At 26.1% G+C, this 17,603-nt stretch overlaps 6 protein-coding genes across 11 annotated transcripts in view; 3 read left to right on the top strand and 3 right to left on the bottom strand.

Annotated features, from left to right (window-relative positions):
• LOC126905389 (pyruvate carboxylase, mitochondrial) overlaps nt 1-1,560 on the top strand; it is a 34,142-nt gene extending 32,582 nt beyond the window's left edge. For both annotated transcript variants that reach the window (XM_050685034.1, XM_050685036.1), the window contains one exon: nt 784-1,560. In XM_050685034.1, coding sequence (XP_050540991.1) covers nt 784-1,035 — 252 coding nt within the window. In that variant the 3' untranslated portion in view covers nt 1,036-1,560. The remainder of the gene's footprint in view (nt 1-783) is intronic.
• Nucleotides 1,561-2,190: 630 nt separating this feature from the next.
• LOC126905417 (glutaredoxin-related protein 5, mitochondrial) lies at nt 2,191-3,442 on the bottom strand. Its single transcript, XM_050685090.1, has 2 exons — nt 3,008-3,442; nt 2,191-2,484 (listed from the first exon to the last, which is right to left on the bottom strand). Exons 1-2 carry the CDS (start codon nt 3,276-3,278, stop codon nt 2,318-2,320), a joined length of 438 nt encoding a protein of 145 aa, XP_050541047.1. The 5' UTR covers nt 3,279-3,442; the 3' UTR covers nt 2,191-2,317.
• A 275-nt stretch (nt 3,443-3,717) lies between these two features.
• LOC126905404 (serine/threonine-protein phosphatase PP1-beta catalytic subunit) lies at nt 3,718-8,166 on the top strand. 4 transcript variants are annotated; one of them, XM_050685066.1, is made up of 8 exons: nt 3,718-3,850; nt 3,915-3,983; nt 4,235-4,366; nt 4,429-4,659; nt 4,733-4,909; nt 5,903-6,054; nt 6,123-6,257; nt 7,372-8,166. In XM_050685066.1, exons 2-8 carry the CDS (start codon nt 3,929-3,931, stop codon nt 7,465-7,467), a joined length of 978 nt encoding a protein of 325 aa, XP_050541023.1. In that variant the 5' UTR covers nt 3,718-3,850; nt 3,915-3,928; the 3' UTR covers nt 7,468-8,166. The 4 variants fall into 4 exon arrangements, with proteins under 4 accessions (XP_050541023.1, XP_050541026.1, XP_050541025.1 ...); XM_050685069.1 differs by having other exon boundaries at nt 3,828-3,846; XM_050685068.1 differs by having other exon boundaries at nt 3,831-3,846; nt 3,905-3,983.
• On the bottom strand, nt 6,766-12,509 carry LOC126905391 (cilia- and flagella-associated protein 52). The gene is made up of 2 exons (XM_050685038.1): nt 9,886-12,509; nt 6,766-9,815 (listed from the first exon to the last, which is right to left on the bottom strand). Exons 1-2 carry the CDS (start codon nt 11,648-11,650, stop codon nt 9,334-9,336), a joined length of 2,247 nt encoding a protein of 748 aa, XP_050540995.1. The 5' UTR covers nt 11,651-12,509; the 3' UTR covers nt 6,766-9,333.
• Nucleotides 12,510-12,758: 249 nt separating this feature from the next.
• The window catches only part of LOC126905397 (phosphatidate cytidylyltransferase, photoreceptor-specific), a 13,936-nt gene continuing 9,091 nt past the window's right edge, over nt 12,759-17,603 (bottom strand). For both annotated transcript variants that reach the window (XM_050685049.1, XM_050685050.1), the window contains 5 exons: nt 17,387-17,543; nt 16,683-16,835; nt 16,480-16,611; nt 13,093-13,227; nt 12,759-13,034 (listed from right to left, as the gene is read on the bottom strand). In XM_050685049.1, the coding sequence (XP_050541006.1) occupies nt 12,945-13,034; nt 13,093-13,227; nt 16,480-16,611; nt 16,683-16,835; nt 17,387-17,543 (667 nt within the window). In that variant the 3' untranslated portion in view covers nt 12,759-12,944. The remainder of the gene's footprint in view (nt 13,035-13,092; nt 13,228-16,479; nt 16,612-16,682; nt 16,836-17,386; nt 17,544-17,603) is intronic.
• On the top strand, nt 13,434-14,064 carry LOC126905416 (uncharacterized). The gene is made up of 2 exons (XM_050685089.1): nt 13,434-13,913; nt 14,001-14,064. Exons 1-2 carry the CDS (start codon nt 13,504-13,506, stop codon nt 14,050-14,052), a joined length of 462 nt encoding a protein of 153 aa, XP_050541046.1. The 5' UTR covers nt 13,434-13,503; the 3' UTR covers nt 14,053-14,064.

Raw genomic sequence — 17,603 nt, 5'->3', positions numbered from 1 at the left:
CCTGATTAAGATAAAGTATGTTGAATGAAAAAGGGATTATTAAAAAATATTATTTCTCATTAAAAAATTGTGTTGATCCATACACTTTTCAATATGTCATAGCATTATAAAGTTAAAAATGTAAAAAATAAAATCGAGAATTTTCACACAATAATAACATTTGGTAGCCATTTTCACCGTGAAGATAAAATAAAGTCCGAACATTTTTTTTTTCCATGATAAAAAGTATATTACATTAAATTTAATTTAAGATATATATAAAAGTGTCAGATTTTCCGGAACACTTTCAAAAGTTAATTTTTTGTGAAAAAGTTGTCATTTTAAAACCCGCACTGTGGGCAGATAAAAGGTCAGTGATAAAAGCACGTGATGACCGTAACCCTAAACAAATGCATTGGTTTACCCCTACGCCGACCTTGGGTATAAATACACGTTGTATAAAAACATATAACATTTTTGTATGAAAAAAATCAACTATACAAATTTAGGGGGGGGGTTGGTTCACAAGGCAACTTCTACAACCGCCTAAGACATGAATGCAGATTTTCTTCCCTTGAATATATTTAAAATAAATATGAACTTTGAATGTTTTGGTTCTGTTTTGGGTAATAAATCCAATTATATAATTAAGTTTTTAGTAAATGGCGATTTAGAAACTCAATCCTACACCATTATTTTGGCTAGGTTTATTTTACAATTATTGTTATAACACTCCCTATGATGTATTGAAAGTAATTAAAGAGCTATTATTATTAAAAAAAATTTTTTATTTAAATTTTTTAGGAAATGCATATACACCCAAAGGCATCTAAATCTAATAAAGGAGAAGTAGGAGCACCTATGCCTGGATCAGTCATGGACGTCAGGGTTAAAGTAGGGGACAAAGTTGAGAAAGGAGCACCTTTGGTTGTGTTATCTGCAATGAAAATGGAAATGGTAGTTCAATCTCCAATTGCTGGAACTGTTAAACAGATTGATATAAATGTAGGAATGAAATTAGAAGGAGATGATTTACTGTTGATTATTGAGCCATAATTTGTTTTTTATTGAAAACATTTATTTTGTTATTGTTTATTTATAAATAAAAAAGGTTTATTCACTGTTAAAATTCATTCACTAGTCAGCAATTTTATTAAAAATTATGTTTTTTGGAATATATATCCAAGTATAAATGATTAATTATTTGTTGAAAAATATATTAAATTAATATATTTATTGTTATTTTATTAAATACATATTATGTTTTATACAACCTTGTTAAACATTTTTTTGAATTTAAATTATGTATTTTAAATAAATTTGTTATGTATTTTAACTTTTTTAGTGGGTGAGGTTGTCTCAAAAATTATTATTGTCCCAAATTTATCTAATGAAAATTAAAAATAATACAAATTTTAATAGATTTAATTGATTAATTTTATAAAAAATTGTAATTTATTATAAAAATTTATATTCTATTTGAGTTTTTAATTTTTCTATATTTATAATTATTTTGATATTTTCTAAATCAATACCTGCTTAATTTAACTTTATTGTAGTGAATTTATAATTTTTAAATTATACATATATTTATTTTTTAAATATTTTTTTATATAACTATAAACACAGTTTTAAAAATTACAAATATAAGTTACTGTAAAATTATTATTTATCAATTATTTTGTCCATAAATTGTATAAACTGATCATGTTTTTCAATTGAGCTATCACAAATTTAAATAAGATTTATATTTAGTTTTACAAAAATTATATATTTTTCAATTTTAATTAACAGAATCATCATTAAAAAGAACTTATACAGTTTATATTTCTATTTTGTTTTTTCGAATTTTTTATTAAGAACTAGTAATTTTTTATTTATTTATTAGGCCTTAGGGATATCATAATGAATTTGAAAACAAATTATTTCTGTGTCAAATTTAAAATAAATTCTGTTAAAAAACAATGAGTATTTTTTGTATTTATACTATAAATAGGTTTATTAGAAGTAATCTCAAAAATTTCTTACTAATTGTTTATATATGTTCTAATAAATGTTACTGGATACAATATACTAACATCAAAAATTTAATTATATATATATATATATATATTCTTAAGAATGAGGTTAAATTAAAAAAAGAACTTGGAATAATAAAACACTTGTTTAAAATTCATTAAAACATATTGAGGTTAATTAATAACAAATATATTAAAAGATATTAACCATTTATATTATTTTATTAATAAACAACATTTTTTATTAGTATCACGTAACTATTTTCTCCAAAATATAATATTAAGCAAAATTATTCACTAATATTTAAATTGCTCATATATTATGTGTTTGGCTTCTCCTCTGAATTTGTTTTGATATTGTCATTCTGTAATATTTTATCTAATTCTCCGGATCTGTGCAATTGTAACATAATATCACAACCACCTATAAATTCACCATTAACAAATACTTGAGGTATTGTAGGCCAATTGGAATACTCTTTGACACCTTAAAAAATTCATAAAATATTAGATTAATTCATTATTTATATGAAAAATAAAAATAAAACAATAGAAGAATCCAATGAATCAACTAAGTCATCCAATTGCAAAAGGACAAATGTCCAAATCATTGTTTTTTGTAATTTTGTTTTGTCTTATCTAGTTTAATTATCTAAAATAATAGAAAAATTACAAAAAAACATTGTTTTTGGATATACATCTTTTTACAACTAGACCATTTAATTAATATCGATAGCATTCATTATAAGATATTAACATTTTGCTTTAGAGATGAATATTTGATAACTTTAAATTTAATGTGAATGAAATAATTATCAGTTAATCAAAAATAAATAAAAAAACAATTTAATTTTTATATAAACTTGACTATGCTATGATATTATGAAAAAACTAGCAATCTTTAAAACTCTTGATATACAACTGAGGGATAAATATGCCAGTGGACTATGAATAGAAAACAGATTTCTCGCTTTCTGTCTAAGTATTGTGTTATTTTTTATTTAATTTACCATTCCTTAAATTTTCGTCTTTTAAAACATCATGTGCATCAAACTTAGCTTTATGAATACTCAATATGTCTACAACTGCATTACTGAAACCGCACCTTGGCGCTTCTGGATCACCTTTCATGAAAACTACAATTTTTTTTTTTTTTACTAAATTGTCAATTTGAGATATAATTGGTTTATCAGATTTTGTTGTTTTAAATCTACTATACGAGTATAAAGTGGTAAGTTTAATATTTTCTTTAGATAATACGTTACGTAATAACAATGCCATTATATTGAAAATTACTCTAATTAATTTAAAAAGGTAAAATTAAATGAAAAATTATTTTTAAAAAAAAATTTGATTTTGCTTCTTCAACACTGGCATATCACTTTTATAAGCTTCAACAACTATCATATCGCACTAGTTAAAATAATGTTTTAACAAATTAATCTGTGGTTACTATCACTTATCAATTATTTTACAATCTATTATCAAAATTAAAGTCCAAAATACCTCGTTTTATATAACCTAACCTTAAATATGAAAATTACCTTGGAGGCATAATTTTATAAATAATTACTTAAGTAAAACTGTTCAATTTTCTTTTCTGTACTTAAATTTAACTATTATTTTCGATTATATTGAATGAACATTTAATATTTTATGATTATCTTAGATATTTATATTAAATAGAAAAATATTGCTTGTAAAACTGCACTTATAGTGGGAAGGAAATTCGCCATTTTTCCCCTCCAGTCAACTATTATTCAAGATTAATTTACATGTTGGCGGGACGGGTAGAACTGTAGAAGCGGTGGTGACGGGAGAGACCCCCTGGTTGATATACGAAAGCATCGTAGGTACTATAATTTGTTCAGGCCGTATAATTAATAACTACCTTAACATTTACTTAGTTTTATTTAGGTTTACCGTCCACGATGGCTGACGGCGAACCATTAAGTATTGACAGCATAATCGCTCGATTATTAGAAGGTAAGAAAGTTAATGTTAAAGTATCTTCAGTGATATTTTTAAAAAGTAACTTAGTAGGTTAACATACTTATTTTTAATTCAATACTTCAAAACCTTACTAAGTGTTACATACTGTTTTTGGTTAATTATAAATAATAACAATATTATTTTATAAGAAGTATAGTTTTTTATTTAATTATTTTATTTCTCTTAAAAGCCCATCTATAAAATTATTTTTTACTATAATTCATGAGCTGTAAAATTATTTTCAGTTCGAGGATGTCGTCCTGGTAAAACAGTTCAAATGTCAGAAGCTGAAGTTAGAGGACTATGTTTAAAATCTAGAGAAATATTTTTACAGCAACCTATATTATTAGATTTAGAAGCACCATTGAAAATTTGTGGTAAATAAGTAATTTTTTCTAATACATCAATTTAATATTCTTTAATGCAAACTTTTACTTAGGTGATATACATGGACAATATACTGATTTATTACGTCTTTTTGAGTATGGTGGTTTTCCACCAGAAGCCAACTATCTATTTTTGGGTGATTATGTAGATCGTGGTAAACAATCCCTAGAAACTATTTGTCTTTTATTAGCATATAAAATTAAATATCCAGAAAACTTTTTCCTCCTAAGAGGTAACCATGAATGTGCGAGTATCAATAGGATATATGGATTTTATGATGAATGTAAGAATATTTAACTTATATTATCCTTACATTTAAATACATAAATATTTTAATTCATTTTTTTTTTTTTAAGGTAAACGACGTTACAATATAAAATTATGGAAAACATTTACTGACTGTTTTAACTGCTTACCAATTGCAGCTATTATTGATGAAAAAATATTTTGTTGTCATGGTGGTCTAAGCCCTGACTTACAAGGAATGGAACAAATAAGACGGATAATGCGTCCTACTGATGTCCCTGATACTGGTAATTTTTATTTATATAATTAAAGTGTAATCTGCTAATTATGTCTCAAACAATATTTTCAAAATTATAACATATAATATAGTTTTTTTTTATATTACTCTATTTATTTTAATTAACACAATCAAAAATGTAGTTCTATTATTAAAAATTGTATAATTTTTTTTTAAAGCTAACATATGTGTTTAACTGGCTAATGAATAATAAATTTACTGGTCAATAATAATTTTTAAATCAGTTTTTCGGAAGTTATTAACACTTAGAATAAAGGTAATGTAGGAGTCTATTTATTTTTGTCTTTAAACATTTTTTAACTGCTTTTCTTAAATTCTCGTATAATTAAACTCTTGTCATAATATAAAGTACCTATAAAATAATATTTCAAAAGTCGTTATCAACCAGTCATTTTCTTAGTTAGATCATTTTTTTATTTTTAAGTCAGTTAATACAATATTTTGGGGAAAGAATAAGGGATTGAGTTATATTTTTTTGTATGGAGGAAAGTGGGTAAAATACTAATAACATCTAATAAGAAAAAATTATATTTTATATTATTCTTTTAAAGTTATTGCGTGAGACTTAGTAAGCTGATCACTCTGTATATGATATCCAAATTATATGTAAAATATTTATTTTTCTTTAATTAAAATTTATGAAAATACTTACCAATGTATTTTAAATGTTTTCATATTATTGTGTAGCAATAGTTTATCTGATAATTTATGTGTTTACCAATATTGTTTATTTTAATAAACTTAAAAGTACTCTCAATGATTGGTACTATAATATTCAGATAAAGTTGGATATTGTACTTTAGTCTTTTTTTATAAAAATATGCATAACTTAAAGAATGAAATTAAGTGATTAATAACTAAAACATTTAAATACAGTTTATAATTATGCATAATATTATGTAGATAAATAATAGTTTATTTTATTTTTTTATAAAATTTATTATAATAATTTATTTTAACAATTAATGTTAATTGTTTTTAGGTCTTCTATGTGATTTATTATGGTCCGATCCTGATAAAGATGTTACTGGTTGGGGCGAAAATGACAGAGGAGTATCATTTACATTTGGTACAGATGTTGTAGCCAAATTTTTAAACAGACATGATTTGGATCTCATTTGTCGTGCACATCAAGTACATTTAATAATTTTAGATTTGTCACGAAAATAATTAACTAAATAATAAATGTGTATTTTTATTAGGTTGTTGAAGATGGCTATGAATTCTTTGCAAAAAGGCAACTAGTAACATTGTTTTCAGCACCAAATTACTGTGGAGAATTTGATAATGCTGGTGGAATGATGTCTGTTGATGCAACTCTTATGTGTTCATTTCAAGTATGTTTTCAGTTAAAATTATGAAATTATATATGATGTAAACTAGAATAATCATTAAATGAGTAATTTTAAATTAAATTAATAAAAAAAAAAAAAATCAAAAATTAACATTTGTTGTGTGCAGAAAACTAAGTGGAAAGGAGAGAAATCGAGGGAAATAGGTGAGGGTTATAAAATAATATACTCAAGTAAGTCTAGTACAAAGAATGGTGTAGGTATAATAATGGATGAGAAGATGAAAAGTAAAGTACTCTATGAAATTGAAATTTATCAAAACCATTAGCAAAGAAAATATATGAGGGTTATAAAATAATATATTCAGGTAAGACCAATACAAAGAATGGTAATGGGATAATAATGGACAAGCAAATGAAAAATAAAGTAATGAGTTTGAAGTATTTAGGGTCAGTTGTGCAAAAGAGTGGTAGTATTGATGAGGATGTAAGACACAGAATTAAGTGCGGTTGGTTGAAGTGGAGAGAAGCGTCTGACATCTTTTGCGATAAAATAATTCCAATGAGGCTGAAAGGTAAATTCTACAAGACTGTAGTGAGGCCAGCTATGATGTATGGTTCAGTGATGGGTGGTTAATAAGAAAGTAGAGCAGAGAATGATTGCAGCAAAGATGAGAATCCTTAGATGGTTGAGTGGAATGACTAGAAAAGATAGAATAAGGGACGAGCATATAAGAGAGAGTATAGGTGTAATGTCAATTGTGGATAAGATGAGAGGAAATAGACTTAGATGGTTTGATCATGTTATGAGGAGAGAAGAATCGAAAGCTGTAAGAATAGTTATAGAAATAAATGTTGAAGGAAGAAGAGATAGAGGAAGACCAAAAAAGATATGGAGGGATGCTATTGAATGCAAATTGAGAACAGCTGATGTGGGAGATCGTGTCAAGTGGAATTTTAGGATAAGGATGGCCGACCCCAAGTAGTTGGGATTAAGGTGAGGAAGAAGAAGAAGAAGAGACATTTAATTTTAGATAATAGGCAATAATAATTAAAACACTGTTAATAAGTTCATTATTAATATATTACAAGTACATTCTTGAAATTTCATTTATTATATTAATTATTAAGCTTATAGTAAAATTAAAATTTTTTTAAAGATTTTAAAACCGTCCGAAAAGAAAGCTAAATATCAATATTCTGGACTAAATTCTGGAAGGCCAGCAAGTAATTCAGCAGCAGCTAAAAAGAAATAAACTGAATAACGTGGAGCCTAAGTAAATTTAATCTGAACTAAATTCATTTGAATTATTCAAATGATAATATTGTATAATACTGAATAGTTATTATTCAGTATTATACAATATTGTGCTTGAAATTGGTAATTTTATTATTTGGACTATAAATAACAAATTTTATGTAAATTAAGATTATCACAAATGTATAAAAAAAAAACATTAAATTATATTTCAACAATCATTAGATTATGGTTCATAGTATAGGAACCTTAATTGTAATATCCTTAAAGTATTGAGTAATTAGATCTTAAAATTTATGTACTGTGTATATAGTTAATAACCATTAAATTAAGATAACAAATTTTAATTAATACTATGTACAAAAGTAGGCTTGCATTATCTTAGCATCTTTTATTTGTTTGTGTTTTAAATATAAATTTATGATTAACAATAAAATTAATTATTATCAGAATTTGTTTTATGACTAATTTATTGTAGGAAATTATTTTACCATTATTAAAAAAGATTTAAATTTAGTTACGTTACACTTTATTATTTTTTGTCAGTGAAGTATAAGTATTATGCACTTGCTATTACACCTGGTAAATTATATATAATTGTATTTTTTTAATGCACACATTTAAATCATTACTTAAAATACTCAATGATACTACCAATGTAGCTAAAAATAAATTAATGTATTGTGTATTATAATCAGTTTTAAAATTTTATTTTTTATTAAGATTTTAAATCTTTAAATGTAAATGAACACATTGCAGTCATAATTGTAAAAAGTTCCCAAGATCCTTTATAGTTTATTTATGTCTCAACTGTTTTATATTTTAGTCATAGATTATTTGTTTACTCTTCATTATATCTAAATTAATTAAAAAGAAGCTCTGAAGTATTCATAAACTTAAAATGTTAAAATATAAAATCCTGAAGATAAAAGAAAAAAATATTATTGTTTATAATTTTTATATCATTTTTTATAGATAAGATAAAATTTAACTAATATATTATTTAAAAGTAACATTCAATAAAATTATTTAAGTTTATAAAAAATGTTTGTACCTAAAATATCAAAATAAACTTACATAGTAGTAATAACATGCTATAATAATGGTTAGAGAAACTACAGCCCCTATCATTCGGGGCAAGTTAAATTGAAAACTCTTGGTAGTTTTTATACAGATATTATTTCAAAATTTCATGTAGAAAATTTTATTATTTAATCACTACTATGATTTTAAAAATGTTGCCTAATTTGTATTATATTGCTGTCTTTGATGATTACTTGTGTTATAAATTATGTACGACGATTGGCATCATATTAAATGATATATTCAAAGCTTACATAATTAAAGTTTTTAGAAAAATTGCTCCTCAATATCTGGTGGAGTTCTATTCGCCTCTGTTGAAACACTCATTTTCGTTACTGAATATGTCTAAAATAGTTTAGCTCTTCTACAAACAAAAATGCTTGTTTCGCCATAGTTTTTTAATTACACTGCATAATGTATACTATACTATACATCTACCACCAATGACAACTAAATTTATGTTACAAGTAATATACTCAAAGAGTACATTACTTATTTTTTCAAGGAAACATTTATTATTAAAAATATATTCAACATGCATATAAATCGTACTTTTTATAAAAGATAGACGTTATTTTATACAAGAATTCATATTCTTATGTAATTGAATATATTTTTTATGTATTTATAATTTATAAAAAATATAGATTGCTAACCTTGTCACACAATGCATTTAATTTTTATGCGATTTAAAAATATCTAGCCAGAGGCCATAAAAAAAAAATTAAGCATTACTGACAAAATATTTTGAACTAATGGAAAAAGTTATCTTTAAAAAATACTATTTCGTCGAGATTTTACTTATTTTCTCATCAATACAACATGTGCAAGTTCCATTGCACAAACACTTAACAGCTGCACTATCCAACTGTCTTAATGGTACGTTTTTATTTACGTCACTGTGTCTACTAACTGTTCTATTATTAGGAGTTTTTGATATCGTATTTATGTTTTCCTTTTTCATTGGCTTTATTTTTTTTAATGATAATTGTCTGGAACGACTAATTTGATCTTCATGTTGACTAGAAATACTTGTACTTTTAATACTATTACGACTTGGAGAAGATGGAACATTAGGATGTGGAAAATGCCATAAGAAAATACCTCCATCAGCACTTGTACTGACTATAAACTTACCATCGGGACTAACTTTCACATTAGTAACTACTCCGGCGTGGCCAACTCCAACATATGTTGGTATCCCTTCATCATACAACCATACCTTAATCATTTGATCTGAACTACCGGTAACTAGATATTTACCTAAAAATATTATTTATATATTTTTTAGAATTCCTAGTTAGATTGTTAAAATATTTATAATTTTACCGACCATTAGGAGTGATATCTAATGAATTGAGAGCAGACGCTGATGATCCTTCTATTTCACGAATTAATGATCCATCAAGTGCCTCCCAATATCCAATAAATCTGTTGGTGCCACATGTTAATAATTGAGCCCCATTGGGATGATATTTAGCACATGTGAAAATAGTCGACGAAAACATAATTGACAATCGTGTAAATCGCACTATATCCCATACAACACATGTGCCATCAGCACTAGCTGTAACAGCTTCATGGCCCAGTTGATGAACGGCAATCGAACTGACCGGTCCTTTATGTTCCTTAAGCACAGCCAATAAAGTCCCATTCATATTACTAACTGTCCAGACACGAACCTGACCTTCTCCGCCACCACTCAGCAGTTTTTTGTCATCTTTAGATATGGCGATTGCAGAAACGCCTTTATTATGACAGTTATTTATAGTATACAATAAACGCCCAGTTTCTGGAGTGAATATTCGAATATTGCCGTCGTTCCACGATGTAACAATTTGAGATCCGTCATGGGTAAACAATACTCCAGAGCATATAAAATTCTGGACCGTTATGCGTAAAAGTTCTTGGAGCGTATCTACTGACCATACACGAACGTCGTTTTTGCTTGCGGTAGCAAATACTTTGCTGTAGTTATGCGGAAAGGCCAAGTCATACACAACCGACGTGTGACACGTAAATAAACATGTAACTTCAAAATCTTCAATATTAATAGTAAACAGTTCACAATTAATTGTACCAACTAAAATTACATTTTTCATGAGTTGTATACTAGTAACGGTTGAGTCAACATTAGTTGATTGTAATACAACCAACAATGGATGTGTAGGAATCGTTAAACGATACCTTAAGTTATTTTTAGAAGTAATCTTGGGCTTTTGTTTTACAAGTTCTAAAGTGCCATCGCCGGATCCAATTATTATTGTGCCGTCTGTGTTCAAGTATAAAGAGGTGATTCCTTTACTGTACAACTCTACTACACGTTTTTTAGTAATTGGATACTTCGCAAAACATCCCATTAAAGCAGGAGAACTAGTAGTATTTGCAACATTAGGATCTGCGGAAAAGTTCAGTTTAATTTTCATTATATCTCCTGTACTTGTACCACAATAAGCATATTCGTCTATGTGATCAATTTCAACACATAAAATTTTGCGCTTGATTTTAAAAAACGACGTGTCTAATCCTTGTATATTTCTCTGTTCCTTGTTTAATGTCCATAATGTTATTATATTATCACCAGCTACAAGAAAACATTCGCCACGTAAATGAACCGATTGAAGTACAGTTGTATAACCAGCAGTCGATTTTACAGAAGATGATCCGCAAAGTACTTCTTTTTTCCCAATATCATACACTATAACAGAACTATCATCAATACCACCTAAAGATATAAAAAATTGTTCGCAACACGAAAATGAAATAGCTTCTACTCGAACTTTGTGCGAGTCATATTTTGTGATTATTTGTCCATTTTTGAAGTTCCAAATAATTATTGGTGATCTAAAACCCATGTAATTTACTTGGCCTGAACCAATATAATTTCCAGATTTTGAAACTGCAACAGCAGATATTACATTAGTATGCCCTTCAAAAAATCTCTGAGTTTTATTTGGCCAATTATATGCTGTGATATTAGTTCCCAATGGATATATTAAATGAATACCATCCGGGTGCAAAATAAGACCTTTCAATGGATTTCCGTCGAAACCAATAAGAGAACGTAATTCAAGATCTTGTATTTCAATTTCATCCATTTTATTTCCTTACATTCGAACATACAGATCACGATAAAAATTGATAGTATGAGTAATACATAAGAATAATAGTTCATTACAATATTTGTTTAAGTGTCGATCACTATGGTAACCTATCATTACACTAGTTTGTTCAAAAATTGATAAAAAAAAAAAACAATAACAATAAATTGTTTATTTATACTTTTAAAAACCATATCACACACATACACACACAATTGATCGATGTTAAATAAGCAAAAATATTTAAACTAGTATATATTATTGTAATAAGTATAATAAATTAAAAAAAAACAACAATTTCACTTAACAATAAAATAAATTCTTTGGTTAAATAAGAGTAAAATGATTGAAAATGACAATTAAATGTGAAGTTTTATAAAAGAACACTTATTATCAAAATTACTTTTGATTTAAAAATTTTTTTATAAAAAAGAATACCTGTCTAACAAAACAAAATTTTTTACTATGAATTTCAATGGATTAAATTTGTTCAAAAAAAATATTACTGGAAAGATTAAAGTATAGAAAACAGTCATTCAAAATAAAAAATATTGTACTCAAATAAGATACTATTTAATTTCAAAGATTTTTGATCATTTGATATATTTCTTATGTTCTTATACATATACCAAGTCTCATCATTTAAGCATGATTACAAATATTTAATTTAAATAGTATAACAAATATTAAAATTTTTTGGGAATCTTATAAAATATTCAGATCAGTGACCATTACCACCAAGTTCTTAAGACAAATAATTATGACCTATAAAATATAATACTCGGGTTTAATCTCTTATGTATTTAGTAATTAAAGTATGAACTTTACCTAATACAAAATGTATAAGATTATAAGTGTATTGGTTTTATATGAATATTAAAAAATAAAATTTAATCTATTTATAATTTAGGGATATTAAAAATTGTAGATTATACACACTTTAAAAAGCACATAATAATAAGTTTTAATTTTAAGTTGATGTTCCTATAACATACTCACATTCAGGAATAAGATTAATTGAAACCATATCATTTATTATTATTATTAGATAGCTGCCTTAAATAGTATTTTGACTAAAAATCCACTACGGTTGGTGGCAACAAAATAAACATATTAATTTTATATTATTATCTACCATCATAATAGTTGAAAAAACTACAAAACTGATTTGGTAATATAATTGCCAACAATTGTACTTTATCTTTCTCCTGCCAAGACTATCTCTTTAGCTTTTATATTTGAAAGATGGAATGTAAAAGTTACAGTTGAATAAAAATTTCTGCTGTTTCAATTATTGAACATTAAGTATACCTCGATTCTCCAGAGACCCTTTAAGAATATAAAATAACTGAAGTTGTTCTTCAGGCCTTAAAGTAAATACCTAAAACAAAATTGAAATTAGAAAATAATGCTTTTATTATTTTGAACATAATGACTACCTGTTGAATAGTTTTTTGTAATGTTGGTGTGCTTACAAAACTATAGATATAAACATTTACGAATGTAGCCATAAGATATTGACAGTCAAAACGGTCCATTATTCCTCCGTGTCCTGGAATTACATCCCCAAAGTCCTAAAACATAATTAATTATTAAGAATTTAGATAAATATTAGAAGTAAGAGAGAGTATACAGAATACGAGTTTGACAAAGGAAAACTTGAGGTGGATGAAATTAGGAGATTAGTGACAATAGTCGAGGACATGATTAGAGAGGTGGTGAGTTTGAAGTATTTAGGGTCAGTTGTGCTAAAGAGTGGTAGTATTGATGAGGATGTAAGACACAGAATTAGGTGCGGTTGGTTGAAGTGGAGAGAAGCGTCTGGCGTCTTTTGCGATAAAATAATTCCAATGAGGCTGAAAGGTAAATTCTACAAGACTGTAGTGAGGCCAGCTATGATGTATGGTTCAGAGTGTTGGGAGGTTGATAAGAAAGTAGAGCAGAGAATGATTGCAGCAAAGATGAGAATCCTTAGATGGTTGAGTGGAATGACTAGAAAAGATAGAATAAGGGACGAGCATATAAGAGGAAGTAAAGGTGTTGCGTCAATCGTGGATAAGATGACAGAAAATAGACTTAGATTGTTTAGTCATGTTATGAGGAGAGAAGAATCGGAAGCTGTAAGAACAGTTATAGAAATGAATTTTGAAGGAAGAAGAGATAGAGGAAGACCAAAAAAGATATGGAGGGATGCTATTGAATGCAAATTGAGAACAGCTGATGTGGGAGATCGTGTCAAGTGGAATTTTAGGATAAGGGTGGCCGACCCAAGTAATTGGGATTAAGGTGAGGAAGAAGAAGAATTTAAATAAATATTAAAGCATAGATACATAAGATTATAGTGGACAAAATGTCCATTGACTAGTCAACATTTAGCCAAAAGACTAAAGAGATTTTAACTAGTCATAATCAAAATATCAATATATCAAAATGAAAAATCTCTAATTAAATTTTAAATTTTATTATACAACCCTGTTTTTTTTTACACATATGGTTGATTATGAAAGTCTTTTTTGAAAGATTAAGATAATATAATACTGAAATAAAATAACATTTCCCTGAGAAATTTTAAATAATGAAAATAATTAATGAATTATACCCTATGTAAAGATATTAGACTATATTCTATATATTGAACTGCAATAACACAATTATGTTATGNCATAAAGGGGTCGCGGAACAGTGGTGACGTGCATAGTTGGATCAAGTATAATGATATCTGACAGTGATTAAAATCACTATCATAAAAAATGCTTCGATGCAAATCTTTAGTGTTTAATTTTAAAAAATTGGTGTTTATTCCATAAGCTACATGATCTGCTAGTTCCTTATTAATATTCTGATTAAGATAAAGTATGTTGAATGAAAAAGGGATTATTAAAAAATATTATTTCTCATAAAAAAATTGTATTGATCCATATATTTTTCAAAAAGTTATAGCATAATAAAGTTAAAAATGTAAAAATAAAATCGGAAATTTTTTTTTCCATGATAAAGTATATTACATTAAATTTAATTTAAGATATATATAAAAGTGTCAGACTTTCCGGAACACTTTCAAAAGTTAAGTTGAAAAAGTTCTACTTTCTATATGCATTTTTTAGATTTGAACACCCCTCGTATATAGGAAAATGGTCTGATTTAAAAAAACAGCATGTCGAATGAAAGATATATATAAATACTACTCCTCATAAAAAAATTATATTGATTCATACATTTTTCAAAGAATTATAGCGTTATAAAGTTAAAAATATGAAAAATAATATTTTTACAAAAATCGAATTTTTTTTATTAACTTTGATGACTGTTTTCACCGTGAAGACAAAATAAAGTCCGAATTTTTTTTTCCATGATAAAGTATATTACATAAGCTTTAATTTAAGATATATATAAAAGTGTCAGTATTTCCGTAACACTTTCAAAAGTTAAGTTGAAAAAGTTAATTTTTTGTAAAAAAGTTGTCATTTTGAATCCCCTCTGTGGGCTGGTAAAGGGTTAAATTTATAAAAAAAATGTACTAAATAATAGGTAAAGACATCAAGCATTTATAAAAAAAAAACTATATTGATTTGTTCATTTTTGAAAAAGTTATGGCAGTTTTAAGTAAAAAAAATTGAAAAAATTTCGAAACATAGCGATTATTAAATTTGTAATTTTTTTGTTGGTTTCCCCCATTTACTGAGAACGAAGGAAATTTTTTCAATTTTTGAGGGTAATGTCTTCGACTAGTTACGATTTGTGATCTTTTGACGTATCATTTAAAGAAATCGGTTCTGTGAGAGCTGAGAAAAAGTGGTAACAGACACAAAAAAAACACACATCATTGTAAAACCAATACCTTCTCAGCTTCGCATCGAAGCTAAAAAATAGATTTTCTTGTTGTTTTTTTATGGTAGAGAGTTGGAATTTACACTTCTTTTCAAAAAAAAAAATATTACTTTTCATATGAACAGCAAAAATTTCTATTATTTAATTTAACTTAGGTTAAAAAGTTATTATTAGTATTTAAAATAACTAGTAACTTAACTGAATATACAATTAAAACTTAGTAACTTATACATTGTAACTAAGTTTAATTTTTTAATCTAATTTCTTAACATCACAAGTAAATAAAAATGACTAACTTGCTCAGTCTAAAATTTTAAACAAAATAAGACTAATAGTTTGATTAATTGTAGAGTAAAATAAAAAAAAATATTTTTTTTTTTGTCAAATTTGACTAATAGACATGTCATAATGTTAATAAAATATTGACTGTTAAAAAAAACAATCTTGCATTAGAAACATTCTTGTAGCTTCCATCCTGTAGTTTATTGGTGATCACTAGGTATATACATATTTTGTACAACTTAATAATACATTAAGATTATTACTTGTGAAAGCAAGCAAATTTTTACATTAAATCATTTTTACAAATTTTTTACTTAAAACAGTTTTTTTCTAGCACCACAAATATGTCTTAATATGTCATCAAAACAGTTAGTCAAAACTCAATAAGTATGATTAAAAAAAATGAAATGAAATATGCTGAATGAAATTTTATAATTGAAGCAAAATTTTATTAAACAAGATTTTTTTATGCAATTATTTGACTAATGCTGTCCAAAATTTGCTTGAAATTCAGAGTTTTGATAATTAATAAAGACATAAAAATATTAATATTATATATATGTTTTCTCAATTTCATATAAGTTTTGACAAATAAGTCATCCCCACATAATATCTAATGACATATAAAATATACCAAACTTTGATAATTTCAAGAAACTCGGCCAACATTATACACAGGTAACTAAAAATTAAATTCAGTCATTTTCAAAACTTACCTTAATTTTAAATGCACGCTTAAAACCACTAGCAAAAAATCCACCAAATGGGCCTATAATAGAACTGAATAAAGACATACAAAATGCATGTATCATAAAAGGATACATAGTTACTTTATCAGACATTCCAAACTGAAAATTAAGATGATTTATCATGAAAATTTGAAGTTTTAATTTAATTAACACTTATGTCAAATACTTACAATACTCAATGGCCAAGTTAATAAATCTGGTAAAACATATTCATGAAGAGTAAATAATGGTGATGGCTCACAATCAATCATCATTCTGCCCAATTTATCACTATACTCAACTGGACAAACAAAATATGGATATTGACAAAGAAAATATGACATCTGGCAAAGAATGATATTCATTAAATTATAAAATTTAACAATAATATTATATAATAAAAATTGATCACTTGTGGCTAATTAATTAAGTAAAATTAAAAATATTAATTTAAAAGTCTAAAAAGTCATTAATCTAAAAAGACAATAATTGTTAAAAGTATAAAAATAAACAAAATGAAAATTTTAAGTGTTGTCAATTTGATCTGAGACACTATAATTATAGATTTTCTCATTTACCTAATTACATTTTCACATGTTTAAAACAACAAGAAGTACAACCAATATATTTATTTAAATTTTACGCAGAATATCCAAACGGAAGAAAATTTAAATGATTTTTTATTGAAATTAGTTGTTGATGATAAGAAGTTATTAGTAATACTCATAATATATGCATATGATGCCATTAGTACTTTTAATGCTAAGGGCACTATTGTTCCTCATGTTTGCTCTGATTAAATAATCAATTTACGAAAAAAAAGACTGCTTTTCAACACTAGTATTCTAATAAAATATACATATTTAGACTTATTTAGATAAAAAGTTATACATACAACAATACCACAAACAACAGTTGCTACACCACCTCCAATAAATCCTTCCCAGGTTTTTTTGGGAGATACTTGTATAAGGGGGGTTCGTCCAAAGAAAAATCCAAATACATATGCCCAAATGTCATTTAATATGATCATCGAAACTGGTACAATGAACCTAAAATAAAATAATATTTCACATATGTATATATATATATATATTATGACTTTTTTGTAA

Source organism: Daktulosphaira vitifoliae, unplaced genomic scaffold, assembly GCF_025091365.1.
Source record: "Daktulosphaira vitifoliae isolate Bord-2020 unplaced genomic scaffold, ASM2509136v1 Scaffold_4, whole genome shotgun sequence".
Taxonomy (NCBI): domain Eukaryota; kingdom Metazoa; phylum Arthropoda; class Insecta; order Hemiptera; family Phylloxeridae; genus Daktulosphaira; species Daktulosphaira vitifoliae.
Note: the sequence above shows the minus strand (reverse complement) of the source record. Positions and strands in the feature narration are given on the sequence as shown.

Coding starts and splice junctions, on each gene's coding strand:
- LOC126905417 (XM_050685090.1), bottom strand. CDS start 3,278: ATGGCATTGTTATTACGTAACGTATTATCTAAAGAAAATATTAAACTT. Junction 2,485..3,007: donor AGACGAAAATTTAAGGAATG/GTAAATTAAATA, acceptor GAATTTTTTAAG/GTGTCAAAGAGTATTCCAAT.
- LOC126905404 (XM_050685066.1), top strand. CDS start 3,929: ATGGCTGACGGCGAACCATTAAGTATTGACAGCATAATCGCTCGATTA. Junction 4,660..4,732: donor ATATGGATTTTATGATGAAT/GTAAGAATATTT, acceptor TTTTTTTTTAAG/GTAAACGACGTTACAATATA. Junction 4,910..5,902: donor TACTGATGTCCCTGATACTG/GTAATTTTTATT, acceptor AATTGTTTTTAG/GTCTTCTATGTGATTTATTA.
- LOC126905391 (XM_050685038.1), bottom strand. CDS start 11,650: ATGGATGAAATTGAAATACAAGATCTTGAATTACGTTCTCTTATTGGT. Junction 9,816..9,885: donor ATTAGATATCACTCCTAATG/GTCGGTAAAATT, acceptor TAATATTTTTAG/GTAAATATCTAGTTACCGGT.
- LOC126905416 (XM_050685089.1), top strand. CDS start 13,504: ATGAGGCTGAAAGGTAAATTCTACAAGACTGTAGTGAGGCCAGCTATG. Junction 13,914..14,000: donor TGGAATTTTAGGATAAGGGT/GGCCGACCCAAG, acceptor ATTATAGTGGAC/AAAATGTCCATTGACTAGTC.